General features: G+C 39.5%; 1 protein-coding gene across 1 annotated transcript in view; it reads left to right on the top strand.

The window, feature by feature from the left end:
* CDKL5 (cyclin dependent kinase like 5) overlaps positions 1-12,855 on the top strand; it is a 115,123-nt gene extending 102,268 nt beyond the window's left edge. Inside the window, exons 15-17 of the mRNA XM_069463973.1 lie at positions 4,275-4,374; positions 9,885-10,004; positions 12,469-12,855. Coding sequence (XP_069320074.1) covers positions 4,275-4,374; positions 9,885-10,004; positions 12,469-12,855 — 607 coding nt within the window. The remainder of the gene's footprint in view (positions 1-4,274; positions 4,375-9,884; positions 10,005-12,468) is intronic.
* Positions 12,856-15,901: the final 3,046 nt, after the last annotated feature.

The raw sequence follows: 15,901 nt of genomic DNA, 5'->3' as shown, positions 1-15,901 counted from the left end.
TTCCACACTGCTCCCAGAGGGATGATACTGAAGCCCTGTGAGTGTGACCCTGCTGCCTGCTCCTTCCCTAGCTATCAAATCTCTGGGTCCCCCCGCCCCCCCGCCCCCCAGGAGTCTGTGAGCTGCTTGAGTGAGATCAAATGCCTTGTTTTATTTTTCTCTGTATCTTCAACACCTAACACAGGGTCTGGCAAAAATAAAGTATTCAGCAAAATGTTGGTTGACTTAAATTAAGTTGGTTTTAATTCCTTTATTTAGGTAAGTCTTTGGAGTTCTCTCTTTCCTCTTGACCCCTTATGGAAATAGCTGTTGTGTTAGACGACACTGGAGTCCCCTGACTTTGGGAAGGTGCCTGTTTACCCCTCCTTTCATCCCCTTCCTCCTGTACTGTTTTGATCAGAACTGCTGCCCTGTATAATAATGTTCCAGGTGACTGGATGGGTGGCCCTTCTCAAAGCTTCTGTCCCTGAGATTGATGCAAGCCCCCCACTTACCCTTCTCCTGTACTGCTCCTCTTTTCGCCACTCAGCACCAAGCTGCTGTCTGTACCTGGTGGGATTGCAGGCCCCGGAATGCGCAGACTGGGGAAATGACCAGCCACCAGCCGTACTCTTACCCATTTGGCTCAGCGCTGGTTGTCAACATGCAAGGCTTAGTCTTCATTCCTTTGTGCAACACACAGCTTTTTAAGTGCCTTTGTTCCAGCCAGCTTCTCTCCCTCTCCCTCCCCCTCCCCCCTTCTCCCTTCTGTTAATTCCCTAGGTTTGTATATTTCTGGGTTTTGCTTTGTTTTTTTCTCAGAATCCCTCTCTTCTGACTTTCTTCTGTCTTTGATGATGCAAACATACTAACACTTGATTCCTAGCTCTCATCCTCTAGTTCAAAAGTAATTTATTTCCTTTTTTCTTTTAGCATCTGGCATCTTTCCCTTCCTGGATCTAACCTTACCACCTCGGCTCAGCCTCAGCTTGAAAATGTTGTCCTCATCATTCCTCCTTCCCCATCTGTACTCTAGTTTATTCAGTGCCTCTTGAAGAGACCCTGCAGAGAGTCATTGGCCACCTTTTCTGTGTCCTAGGAACCCAACCCTGCCGTATCCATACTGCAGACACTATGCTATTTTTCTTGCTCCTCCTTTCATTATCCTTCCCTTCCCTAGTCTCTCACTTTCATCTTATTGTCCATGTCATCCTGGATAGACTCTCCGCTTCCTATGCAAAATCCTGCTTCCTCCTAGGACTGGAGTCTCAAGCCTTCATTTCCTCTTGTGCCAGCATTAACATTCTTCTAATAATGCCTGTTCACATTCTGAGATTGCAGTCATGATGAACATGTCCCCCTTAAAGATTTGCTGAATTGGCAGAAAGCACTTTTACCCTTGGTACACGTACTTTGATGTTTTGTTAGACTTTCCTCCTGATTGGTAAAAACTTCTGCTCATTAATTTGAATATTTTCTTGTGCTTCTGGGTTATGTGCAGACACCGTTATGGAAGGGCATAAGCTGTATCATAAGCATATAATTCTTTAACTTCTAGAAGCTATAGAACATTAAAAATAGTATTGCTGGTTCAACTAGATGCTCTCTGAGGCTCCTTTTGATCTCAAGAGTCGTGCTTTTGTGAGTCCAGTGAACTGCATGGCTCCGCTCTTGTTCCCTGACAACCTCAAGTGACTGAATGCTGTAGCCTGGAGTTTGTCTTTAGGCCCCAAGCAAGAGGGTCATCTCCTTAATCCCAAAAGCACTCGTCATAAGAAACTTTGACCAAATTCCCAGGGCCTAGGCCCAGTCTGTCATTGGGATGAGTGTTTTTCCTAACGGTATGACACTGCATTTAACACATTAACTGCCATGTGAGGTGTATTTAACTAAAGCTAATTTTAAGCCCAGGGCCTCGTGAAGCATATGTAACTCACACAACTCTTCACCTTGGAGCTGCAAGAATTATTTTTCAAGTTGCATATAACTCTCGCACAGAAAACAATAAAAAATAACAAATTTTTCGTTAAATTAGAAAGGATTGTTTTGTTTTCAAAGTTTTTATTCTATTTTCATAATAAAACAACCTGGCCCCAAGGAAAAAAATTTTTTTTTTCTAGTGTGACAGTCAATGTGTTAAAGAATCTTTTAACTCTTCCCCATTCCGTTCTCACCCATTCCATCATGACTAAAGTTTTCTAGCTTTCACAATTATAAATATATTCTAGCTTTCACAATTATAAATATATCAATCTGAGTTCCAACACTAGTTGTTTTATCAGCTCTGTTACATTACAAAACTTTTACCTCATATCTTGGAACTTTCTCAGTGCTGTTTAAAATGGCAAGTCCTAATGGGTTGCAGGAACACTTGGACCTACAGTACACATTTTTACTCCCATGGTATTCCCATTAAGTTTTAGGCTAAACACTTAAGAAAAAATAATGATTGCTCCTTCAAGCAGTCATGGTTTTTATTTACTGCTTCTCCCTCCCTCTCCCCCATCTCACAGCCTTTTTCCTTGTTGTCTTTGATCTTCAGGTTTTGGTTTTTAAAATAAATTTTCTGTGGTTTGTAAAACCTATTTTATTATATCTATAGCACATATTTGCTGTTGAAAATTAAAAAGAAACTATAAATCAATAATCTTACTACCTAGATATGATAGCTATTAAGATTTTTTATTTTCTTCCTGCCTTTTAAAAAATGCATGTATATATACACATACATACCCTATTTTATACATTGGGGCTCATCCCACATAGAAAGGTTTGAATCCTGCTCTTTTCACTTAATATAGTAGTTTGAATATTTATTCCTTTATGTTAGGGAATATTTTGTGAAGATAGGATTCCTTTGTAATAAAGCTTTAGGGTGTTTTCTTTTTTTTTTTCTTTTTTCTCTTTTTTAAAGATGGGCTCTCACTCTCTTACCCAGGCTAGTTTAGTACATTGGCCCCATCATACTCACTGCAACCTCCTATGTCTGGGCTTAGGCAGTCCTCCCACCTCAGCCTTCCAAGTTGCTGGGACTTCAGGTACACACCACCATGCCTGGCTGATTTTTTCTATTTTTTTTTTTTTTTGGAGACAGGGTCTTGCTGTGTTGCCCAGGCTGGTCTCGAACTCCTGGCCTCAAGCGATCCTCCTGCCTGGGCCTCCCAAAGTGCTGGGATTACAGGCGTGAGCCCCTGCACCTGGCAGCTTCATGGTGTTTTCTATCGTGTGGATCTGTAAATAGTCTGCCTTCACATATGTTTAATCAAATAAAGGCAGAATGCTGATTTGCTCATATTTTCTTAGGTATTCTAGTTACTTTGTCACTGTTGGGTATTTAAAATCATAAATATTAATTAACTCTGTCACTTTTAACATTTCTACTACTCTTTATTTTAGGGACTAGCTGATAGAAGAAATCCAAACATTTGAGAAAATGGTTTTCCACGGCTATAAAGCTATTCAAATTTAAAATAGAGTCCACTGAAATGTGCATTTTTCAAGAATAACACCAGATGAGTTGCTTTTTAAGAACTATAAATTAGATTAAGCAATGTGGGTCCTCTTTTAACATACAAGTGGCCAACTTGAGGCCAAGATGTCCTGTTTTCTGTCTTTTAATGTCTTCTATTTTTATTAAAACACCCAGTGATGTCAGTAAGATTAAGTGTAACGTCAACATTTTCAGAAGCTTTTTTTTCTCCTAAGTGCTTTGCATTAAAGCATTCATCCTGTCTACATTTTTTTCTTATTATTTTTTATTTAGTTTTAAGAAATAGATAAAAGGTTTAATAAGTAGGACTTTTCCAGTTTCAGGCAATCTTTACTTTTACTTATAATATTTCTATAGTAGCATTGATTTTTATGTTTAATGTCCTGGCAAGCCACTAATAATAAACTTGTTGAGCCTGGTTTTGAAAGGGTAAATAGAAAAATGAAGGTATTAAAAATGTTTCTGTTCTTTCCCTTGGAGAGTTATAGAAAAGGCATCCTTTAAGCCAAGTACGTTTCAAAATCTGAGGTTTTCAACAGCATTAAAATGGTCCTGCAGCACGGTTACAGATCATTTGTAATAGTGCTCAAATTGCTATTTTGAGCATGTGCCAAAGGATAATCATTAACCATGGTTGATTAGATTCAGTTCCTCCTGTGCTTTTTAGAGGATCTTTACCTGTATGTTTTATTCCTCATGGCTATTTGAACCTGGTGTCATGCATTTTCAGTCTTCATTATATTTGTCACAAAATGTCAAGGGAATGATTGAAAGATCAATATGATAAAAATGTCTTCTCATTTAGGAAAAGTCCTGAAAATATTAGTCATTCTGAACAACTCAAGGAGAAGGAGAAGCAAGGTTTTTTCAGGTCAATGAAAAAGAAAAAGAAGAAATCTCAAACAGTAAGTCGATGGCCAATTTCTATATATAATGACATACGTTTCTGCATTATTTTGTGGATACTTTACACTTTGTACATGGCAATCAAGGTTGATTATTTTCGTACTGAGACTTGACATGCATATACTGTATGTGTCTCTTTCTGAAATTCTGTACAACTGTACTCCTGTCACAGAGCCTTTTCTAGATTCAACAGAATCTCCAGGAATAGAAGAAATTTAATTTCGATGAGAGAGAACACTTTAAGCCTCTCTCAGTAAACCTCTTATCTGTGTGGATTTATATTTGTGTAAAAACTGTAATGATGCAGGATTTGTTTCTCTCTGGGGGGTTAAAGATATACGAAAACTTAGGAAATGGTTTTGGTTTACGTTTAAATCTTGAAATTCATAAATAACTGTCATTCCTTATTCTCCCCCCGGCTGATTATAGAATTCTCCTGTTGACAAGTGTGTTTCTGGTCTGTATAGTCACAGAGAAACAATCGTATCTGGGATTTCAGGGCCTGCTTTAGAAGGAAAACATGTTTGCCTCTTGATTGCGCTATGAGATGGAATATGCCGTATCTCCTGGGAGCCATCTACCTGAACAAAGGTCTGGCTCCACGGGACCCTGTGCATCACTTCACTGAATCACGTAAGCAAGGATTGTGCTGGTTAGTGATGTGAGAAAACGTGGAGAAACCAGACCTCCACGATAGCAGCAGGAGTTCTTCACCCAGATGAGGCCTGCTTGCTCCTTTGCTTTATGACACCTCCAAAACTAGACAAGATTGAGTTAGCCGTTTTAAATGGTTTTGTTTCTAGTTCTGCTTCACATGTGATTTACTCTCATTTATTTGAAGAGGAAAAAAGGCATAATCAAAATGGCCTGTTTGGGTGGACTTCATTGATTTCATCTGTAAAATGAGTAGATTAGACTCAGTGTTTCTGTGGCCCTTTTCATTATGAAAATTCTAGGATTATGACTCAATGAGAAGTTAAAGATTAGATAGATGATAATAGCAAAATACATGATAACCTGAAGTAAGGATTTCTATCTCACAGGTGTTCTAGAAATATTAACAAAAACCTTCCTGGAATACCTTTCTTGATCATTCTTTCACTTGCTTGTTAAATTTATGTATTTCATTATAAAATAAATATGAGCTCATTACAGAAAAATTGAGAAAAAGAAAAAGATCGTTTTTAATCTTACCACCCTCCACAACTAGTATTAGGATTTGGGTATATTTCCTCCCAGCTTTTTAGCTGATGCTTATGTTTGTGGAGAGAAGGTGTATGGGGTTTTTATAGGTTTGTTTTAAATAATGGTAATCCTTCTAATGTAATTTTGTATTCTGGCTTTTAACAGTGTATCTTCATACACACAATATGTGTATTACTATACAAACGTTATTATCTTTGAGGTCTTGCTCTGTCACCCAGGCTGGAGTGCAGTGGCATGATCAAAGCTCTCTGTAACCTCGAACTCCTGGGGCCAGGTGATCCTCCTGCCTCAGATTCCTATGTAGCTAGGACTACAGGTACACAACACCACGCCTGGCTAATTTTTAAAAAAAATTTTAGGCCGGGGGCGCGGTGGCTCACGCCTGTAATCCTAGTGCTCTGGGAGGCCGAGGCAGGTGGATCATTTGAGCTCAGGAGTTCAAGACCAGCCTGAGCAACAGTGAGATCCCATCTCTACTAAAAATAGAAAGAAATTTGCTGGACAACTAAAAGTATATATAGAAAAAATTAGCCAGGCATGGTGGTGCATGCTGTAGTCCTAGCTACACAGGAATCTGAGGCAGGAGGATTGCTTGAGCCGAGGAGTTTGAGGTTGCTGTGAGCTAGGACACCAGGGCACTCTAGCCCGGGCAGCAGAGTGAGACTCTGTCTCAAAAAAAAAAAAAAAAAAATTTGTGTAGAGACAGGGGTCTTGCTATATTGCCCAGGCTGGTCTTGAACTCCTGGGCTCAAGTGATCTTCTTGCCTCGGCCTCCCAAAGCTCTGGGATTATATAGATGCAAGCCATGGTGCCCAGCCCTGAAGTGTTGATTTTTTTTAACTGCCTATATACCTAACTGAAGCTCACTCAAAGCAGAATGTCAAATCAAAATGCCCCTCATTCAAATGTTGCTACATTTGTTACTGAGACTAAATGAACAAATAGACCTGATTTAACACAGAGACGCTTAAAATATTTAAAATGTTATTAATAATAAAACTTTTATCATTGTCTATGGAAAATATTTATCTATCATGAATGTTAAAATTTGACTACTTCCTCCTGACCACTGTTATTTTCTGATTTTTTGTTCTTAACCACAGGTCTACAGCCATTGTGGCATGAGTAAGTGGTAGGAAGTAGGAAGGATTGAGGGATTAAAGGTGTCTTTGTGTATAGATTTAGATTTTGATGTCTGTTTGCCTTAGACCAACATTAAACTGAAAGTCCCTGGCTCACCATGGCATGAGTAGAGTATATACATGTTGCCTGACTTTATTATTCAGGATTTAGTTTAAATTTTAGATATTTAAATAGTATAGATTAGGGTAAATAGGAAAATTACTATTCTCTAACATCCTCTCCACTTAAACTTACTTTTTTAGGTTTTCATGAGTTTCAGTTTTGATATATAACCTAACTGCTAAATATCTTTGCATAGGTCATATGCCTTAAGCTTTCCAAACCAAAAGTTGTTTGTACTTCTGCATTTTTTATTCAAAAGGGAAAAAATTGAAGGGCTTTGGGTTCTAGCTTGAGCTTTCCAAAGAATGCTCGGTACAGCCTGCCAGACCTCAGGCTCTTAAGCCTGGCATTGGGTTCACTCTGCCTTTTTTGAATGAGCATTTAAACATAATTAAAGTTAATTATTTTTTACTTCCTAGAACTCAGCAAAAAGAAACTAAGTAAAACAAACTTTGAAAGATTTAAAGCATTGTGGCTTTTGCATAAGATTCCAAAAAAATTAAAATCTGATGCCCAGTGCACATAGAGAAGTGTGACATTTTAAAGCTGAGTTGGATCCTAAATCTAGTTTAACTTTTTTATTTCACTGGTATAGGAACTGAGCCCAAGCAAGTTGTGACCTGCCCAAAATCACACAATCAGCTGGGAGAACTAGAACTGAGTTCTCCTAAATACCAAGCCCAGGCTCAGTCCATGGGCCCACCTCTGTGGAGAGCCTCTGGGAGCTCTTCTGGCCTCTTTAGCAATGCAAGTAAAACTCTTCCCTGGGATTCCTGTCACTGGAACAGGAAAATTCATGGATGTTACTGAAATGTCTTCTTCATACACAGACACTTAAAAGATGATCTGAATACCTTCATGTACATTCTAGTTCTCTGAGGATTGAGATATCCAAAACAGGGAAAAGTGGTGCCAAAAAGTAATTCTGTATTGTAAAGGTGCCTGCTTTGACTCAGGCAAATCTGGAAGCTGCCTTGGGAAATCTGGCTTCGGTTACATATCCAGAGAGTTACATAAGCCCTCAGAGCATATGGTGACTTTGCCAACTTGGTAATTTTATTCTAGTTAGTATCTCAACTTGTGATTATGCTTCAATTTAAAGATTGAAATTTTTGTTTCTTCCCTTTGAAGACCAGTATTCTGAATTGTGCCAGGTATTTTTCACTGGGTAAATTTTTCTAATAATATAGAACAAGGCTTCTTACTCAACAGTAGTATCCTGCCACAGTGATATTCCTCTTTCTTCTAGTGGTGTTTTCTGGCTCAAGAGTTGACTAAATTCAAAAGGGTTTACAGTATCTTTTTTTTTTTTAACCTAATAGGCAAATTACATGATAGATTTTTTTAGTTGCTGAAGTCCTCTAGCAATTAGAAAAAGGTTGAAGTTTACCAATAGCTCTTTAAACACAATTCTTTATAATAATCATATTTCTGATATAAGTAAATTGTTTAATGTTTTGTAAGCTTAATATAAGTAGATGTCTGTAGATCTCTAGGCATTCCTACTAGAGGTATCAATCATGACCACATGTTATATACTTAGAAGAAGTTTGTGCTTGTCTTGAATTTACATTATTGACATCTTCATTTCCAGGTGAGAAATGACACAGAACCTCTATAGATGCACAGCAAAGAGATTCTTTTAGTGACTGTTAATATTTAGCAATTTGAGAGCTTCCAAGGGCTGGTAGTTTCAATAAAAGCATCCCTTTTTTTTTTTTTTTTTTTTGCAATTAGTTTATTTGTATCTTATATTGCAGACAGATTCCACCAACGGGGAGAATCCAAGCATCAAGAAATCCCTCTTTCCTCTTTTTAATTCAAAGAATCATTTAAAGCATAGTTCTTCTTTGAAAAAGCTTCCTGTAGTCACTCCACCCATGGTACCCATTTTTACGTATGGTAGCCCTGAAAACTACTCCAGTAAAACTTGTTTTACTGATGACAACAGCATGTCTTATTTTCATGGGGTCATATTCTCTTAATGCTAGTTAAGTACCTGAGCCAGTTCCATAAATTCACTGGGATATAAATTCTTTGGCATTCTGGATTTTCTGAATCAGTGAAGGAAGTTGAAGCATAAAGTCTATTAAACAAACTAGTGAAAGGCCGGTTTGTATTGCCTGATTAGCCAATTGTTGGCAGACAACATTCATAAAATCCTGTATTTCCTGTAAAGAATTCAATTAACATTTACAGTTAACAAATGTCTTTGCATTTGGCTCACAGAGTTTGTTAACACTTGGTTGGCAGTTTGTTTTTTTTGAAGCCAAGTTGAATTGACCAAATTGAATGAGCTAGCAGGCTCCATGAAAAAACAGCTTCTGTTAGTTGGTGACTTGCTCTTTCCTTGCCTGGCGCTAGCTTTTCCTGGTCATTTAGTTCAAAGCCAGGGCTTTTGCTTGGCATTTGGCATTACTCTCCTGTGTTCACCGAAATTGGTGAATAAACCAATTGCATTCATCTGGAATTTGTGGCACAAATTTCCAGCATTTTCCTAGTGCATAACACTAGACCCCGATTTACTGAGCAATGGTTTGGGAATATGATCCAAACCATACTTTCCCACTTTGCTACCTTTGAAAGCCTACTAGACTTCTTTGGCACTACCAAATACAGTGTTTGGATCATTTTCCCAGCAGGAAAAAAAATTTTTATTTTATTGAACTGGTTCATAACCTAACTGCAATATGGAATGAGGATACGACAGCAATTCCTGGTACAGCCCAATTTAACTGCTCTCTCTTACAGCGACTAAAACTAACAGCATGGGAATGCTTTAAGGGTTGAGGTTTTAACAAAGCTGCATGACATCTGCCAATTTTTCCTAATGCAGGGAAAATTATTAAGAAGGCAGAAGAATTCAACTAGCATCACTTGCATTGTGAACATTGGGAAAGATTTGGTTTCCTTTTTATTGGGTTCTTTTTTTGTTTTGGTTGAGTTTTGGTTTGGTTTGATTTGCTTTTTGTTTTATTTCTCTTCTTGGGTATGGGTGCATATTTTTATTAGGCTTATTGGCCTAATAAGAATCCTCCTTGTCCATATTTTGCTCTAGGTGCCCAATTCTGAGGGTCCTGATCTTCTGACATTGCAGAAAGCCATTCACTCTGCTAGCACTCCGAGCAGCAGACCAAAGGAGTGGCGCCCTGAGAAGGTCTCAGATCTACAGACCCAAGTGAGTAGAGCTTGCACTACTCCTGGACTCTCCCTCCGACTCAGCAGTGACTGTCCTGAGGGGAGGGGAGGGCATTAGCCTTCACTTATCAAGTGGGTAGAGGGTGGCGCGGAGGGCGGGGAGATGAAGACATAGTCCCAGCCCACAAATACCCTACAGCTCAGGAGAGAGAGAAGAAGATTTATAAAGAGCCATAATTCATGGTAAGAAGTGAGGCATGCCATAAAATGTTGGGCAGGGTGACTGGAGGTGATGGGAAGGTTAAGTTTTCATTAAAGGTGGTAGTATACAAATTGGGCCTTGAAAGACAGGTATAATAAGCTTCCTTGAAAGAATATTTTAACTTCTGAAATCCATATTATTTTTGATAGGAAACAGGCAATCAGTTGCATTAGGAACTACATATTAGACAGTATTGTGTAGTCATGTTTACCTGCCATAATGGGAGAATAAGCAGAAACTGAATCAGTACATTTTTCAGGTAACTGAGGTTTATCTCCTTTAAAAAAACTATTTTGATTGGAAACATCTTAATATTGTATCTTTTCAGTATCCCACAATGACCATAGTAACATAATCTACTTTGGTTTTTGATCATATTCAACATTTTATAAACGTACTATTCCTCTGTATTATAATTTCTGACAACCCCCATGAGCTTTTGAGGCTGTAGGGTTACTTGTGCCTATAAATGACCATAGATTTCTATGATTGGGGGGGATACTAATTTTTATAGGTTTTCTTTTTACTCTTTAACTGTAAGCTGTTACTTAGAGCTACTGACAAGAGTTCCTCGAATTATCATTCTGTTTGCCCAACAATATTTTCTGCTTCTAACATAATGTGGGTGGGGGGTGGAGGGGGCAGAGAATCAGATATCCAAGTTTACTGAATATGTATCCAAACTAAGGACATAAGTGAGGGCCCGATGCTCTATTGCCAATTTAAAAAAAAAAAAAATGGGCCTATAGAACCTTCTTAATGAAACAATTTCTTTTGCCAAGAAGCTCTTTTTAAGTAACTTTATATCTCTTTCTGTATCCAGATTATTGTAATTGCTCAATAGTTAGATGTGGTCAGGGCTATAAGAATCATCGGAGTCTCATGTTATCATACCAATTTAATAAAACACCAAAAAAAAAAAACCCCACTTTTGAGCATTTACGGTGTGCAGTGTACTATGCTATCTCCTACAGGAACCACCAAACTTTCTTGGAAAGACTTTGGAATGGCAATGGAGAATACTTCCCCAGGAGCGGTATCTACTTGAGTCAATTCTAAAGCCATTTACCTTGGTTTTCAACGCCCTGTTCCTTCAAATCTTACAGTGTTCCTTGAGATCTTCAGCATTGTATTCAAACTTTGCTGAGCCCTTAAATGCATGTCCCTTATACCATGGCACTCAAAGTAAAGGTACTCTGAGGATTGGCCCCAGAGGTGCCCCAAGGCTGGGGTTGTAGCCCGAGTAGCAGAGTCCAGCAGTAGTGATTGGCTGTATACTTTTAAGTGCTTTCTCTGCCTCTTCTGAGGTAGAGGTAGAGGTAGAGGAAGAGGAAGAGGAGAGTGAGCCACTTTTCACCATGGAGGAACCCGAGGCTCAGGAGTTGCCTAAGGATAGACAGTAAGGGGCAGACTGCTTCCCGGCCCCCACCTTCTACCCTGCAGCCAGTCTCCCTCCACAGTGCAACACCTTGTGGGGCCTTTGGCCAGCAGCCACACAGCGGACAGACAGACACGGCTGCTGTGAGCCCCAGCCCGTTGAATATTGAAGGACCGCTGTGAATGAATTGTCTTTTAGATTTTGCAGGGGTGTTGCGTGTTTCTCTGTGCTTTGCTTTCAATGCCCAAACCTTCCCTTCCCCCCTCAAAAAAAATAAAAAAGTAAAAGTGCAGCAAGGTAACATTTGAATTTTACAATATCAAGAGAAAGGGAAAATCAGGGAGATAAGAACAAAAAGAGCTGTTCCATTTCTAGCTGAGTACATTGCGACCTAACTTAAAAATTACATTTTATTAAGCTTCTCTTGCAGCTAGATGTGGTTGTGTGCCTGTGTTCTGGCCAATGAAATATAAATGGAAGCATTATGTGGAACCTTTGGGAAGTCTTCTCGAAAGGGAAAGGCACGTCCCTTCTTCTGTTTTCTTTCTCTTTCCTGCTGATTAAAGCATGAGACCCCCTGGTGAAGATACGATGCAGCCAGGTAGAAGGAGCCTGGGCCTTTGATCAGCTGCCATACCAGCTCTAGACATCTAATCTAGATTTCTAGGCTTTTACATTAAAGAACAATAGCTAGAATCTTGTTTGAAGAAAACCCAAAGAACAGATGCGGCTAGACAAGCCCCTCCTCCCACATGCTTGCCCCTCCCTGGCTACTTCTAGTCATCTCAGATCCGAGCTCCATTTCCCCCTGCTTTATGGTCTACTCTAAATGAAATCCGCATGCATTCTCATCCTTTCTTTCAGAGCCAGCCATTAAAATCACTGCGCAAGCTGTTACATCTCTCTTCAGCCTCAAATCACCCGGCTTCCTCAGATCCCCGCTTCCAGCCCTTAACAGCTCAACAAACCAAAAATTCCTTCTCAGAAATTCGGATTCACCCCCTGAGCCAGGCCTCTGGCGGGAGCAGCAACATCCGGCAGGAGCCCACCCCAAAGGGCAGGCCAGCCCTCCAGCTGCCAGGTCAGATGGATCCTGGTTGGCACGTGTCCTCTGTGACCAGGAGTGCCACAGAGGGGTCCTCCTACTCTGAACAGCTGGGTGCCAAGAGTGGGCCAAACGGGCACCCCTATAACAGAACAAATCGCTCACGAATGCCAAATCTGAACGATTTAAAAGAGACAGCTTTGTAATTTGTGCTGGTGGGGGGAGGGGGGTGGGCAAGCCAGTGGGGAGGGAAGGGGTGGGGCGGGCTGGGGAATGGGCTGGGCCAGGGTGGTAAGCCAGTATTTTCAGCTTTACGAAGGCGTGTGCAATATTGTATGTGTGGGGCCTTTGGGCTCCTCACAGCCACAAATGCTAGTCAGGGATCTTAGAGCCACAGGGGTTCCTTAGGGATCGCCACTCCCCACAGGTCTTGTGTGAGAATGGATAGAGTGTGCCATTGAGAAAGATGAAATTCTTGCCAGTTTCTCCCCCTTATACTCCAGCTTTAGTGCAATCTCTGTTGAACTTGGGAAAACCAGGACGTGTCCTGGCACTGCAAGGGATAGAAAAATCCGTGTTGACCGATGCCCTTACGACATATTTTTTTCTGCCTAGACTAAATGTGGGGTTTATTGTAATCCAAGAGTATCCCTTTGAAGGGTTAGCAGATAAACTGTATGTCTTAAATTGTTTTCTAAACTTCCATATTTGATAGGATTTGTAACATTTATTTATAATTAATATTGTACTGTTACAATCATACCTTTTATGTTATAATGTAAAGTTATTTTGAGCTGTTTGGAACATTGTGAAGCAGTGGGACAGCTACAGTAGTTTCTATAAAAACTAAACAGTAACATTTATATATTGCATCAGGAGTATTTTATTCTATATATAAATATATATATATGGTAAATATCTGTCTGTTTTATAAATATATTCATTTAAAGAAAGTATCGTTATGACACTATCTGCCATATTTTTATACATTTGTGATATGAAGTGAGTATTATACTTCTAATAAAGGGAGTTGAATTGTGGCTACATGTGACCGTAACAGTATGAACCTTGCTCAACTTTTAGGCCCCAGCAGTAGCCTCTAGACATGATCCTTGGTAGCAGATGAAATGCAGCATCTCTTTCCAAACCTGCAGGGGAAGAAAGTTGGGTAGGCCAGTGAGCATTCCAGCAGGCCTTGTTTCCATCCTCACACACTTGGCTCCTGTTTGTGTCCAGGGACGTTACTTGCACATGAGGGGAGAATAGATTGAGGCATTACTCATGGGTCTTTGTAGAGAGAATGTGCTCTTCCACTTAGCATTAGTGTAGAGCGTAGACCAAAGATTTGCCAGTGAACATTCCTTGCGAGGTTGTAAGAGGCACCTGTCTGCAGATCTTGCAAACCAGCTCTATGCTCCTGAACACTGTCCACTGTCCTAGAGACACTTGGCTGGTGGGGTGTGAGATACATGTGTGGCATTTCTATTTCTAAATGCTTTTTATTTTATTGCTCTTTCCAATACTATATTTTAAAGGCTCCTGGAACAATTCCAGATGTAGAGAAAATTGCTCTGTCCATTTTTTCCTCCTGAGACTGTCCATTTATAACAAGGTTATCATGTACACCTGTATATACGCACACACACACACACCCCCATCAGAACGGGACCTATCTTTCCCTCATTTGATCTCTTTCAACTCCCAAGTTACTCCCCAGTACCATCGAGGCCTTTGGCCACTAAGTATTATACCCCCGTGTCTTTGGGCCATCCTTGACAGAAAGCTCCTCAGCACCATCATCTATCAGTAGTATTAGATTTTTGGAAGTAGTCTCTTAGCAATAATACTTTTAAAGGTCCCTCCCACCCCTCAAAGAGCTAACTTCTCAGTATTTCTTACTTGTTCCAGAATTCTGAGAGTGTCAGCCCCTGGATCAAGTCAGCTATAACTAAAATGTGCTGAGTTACTGTTAACCCTCCCCCCAGATTTTGAGAATCATAGCTCTAATAATTATAAGGGTTATAAAGGAAAAGGTCCTAGTTTCTTTGAAGCTTAAATTGTGCACATATTGCATTTTTATATAAATACTATAACAATGTGTATTGATTATATATAGAGGTCATTTTAAGGTGCTTTTTATTTAATTTTAATAAGTGTAATAGGCACTAAAATGAAACTCAACTGGGTACTATCATTGAAACAATTTGATTCAAATCAATAGTTTTGCATGCTCTTTAGTTCTCTATCTTGTTTCTTTCACCAGTTCAGTACTGTTTGGGTAGCTCTGAATTCTGGCTTTTCCCAAGCAGCTGCTTGGTAATACAAGTGAGGTAGACCCTCAACAGTTTTTGCCTAGATACTAATGACTAAAAAGGTGTATATTTAACTCTTCTTTTTCATACTAGATATATACCTTGTATTCCCCCTTGCAAACCAGAAACTACGTTTTTTTCCTCTGGAAAGACTTCTCACTGTGCTGTACGCTTAGGAACTGCGCAGTCCCATTGCCATGCTGTGTGGCAGTTGAGGCTCGTTGTCACCTAGGGGCTGGTTTCCCATGTTGCCATCCTTGCTGACACTGGGATCTCAGATATTTGCAGAACATTTATATTCATGATGGTTCTTCAAAGAAGGGCTAGAATAATTGCCTTCTACCTAGAGCAACGTAAACCTAACTGATGAAGAGTCAATACGTACTTTTCGTACATTCCCGGATTTGAGCCAGAAGATATCTACAAATATCTACAATGTTTTCAACTGGTGTTTCAAGGTAGCTCTTTTATCCTCTTCTCAGCTTTTGTCTATTCTGACTTTTCACTGATCCTCAGTAAGCTGTAAGTGAACTACAATCCGCATTTCTAGCATGTAATTCTCTTCCTGCTCGCAGAGAGGGTAGTAAAGTTTTCTCTTAGATCTAACAGGCCCTCTCTTAGCTTTTAACTGTCGTTTTCCCCTTTGGTTGATGGAGAATTATTGACCTCACAAAAATTGCCGTCCATGATAGGAAGGACTTGAATAAAGTCACAAAAATTTGCATTTTCTTTAGGAAGGGGAATCTATAACATCCATGTTCTATTATCTTCCCTAACTTCCTAAAGGATAAAAAGGTTGAATGAAAGTTTATAAAGTACTTTGTTTTATGAAAGTATTACTGATCTCTTTTGAAAAGAAACTCTGCTTTGCTGTTTTTCTACTTCTCTGCCATCCTCGTTTTTCTTCTCTAAAGTTCTAAATGAACTTTAGCTCTAAAGT

Source organism: Eulemur rufifrons, chromosome 30 (genome assembly GCF_041146395.1).
Source record: "Eulemur rufifrons isolate Redbay chromosome 30, OSU_ERuf_1, whole genome shotgun sequence".
Classification (NCBI taxonomy): Eukaryota; Metazoa; Chordata; class Mammalia; order Primates; family Lemuridae; genus Eulemur; species Eulemur rufifrons.
This window is presented reverse-complemented; position numbering and strand designations above follow the sequence as displayed.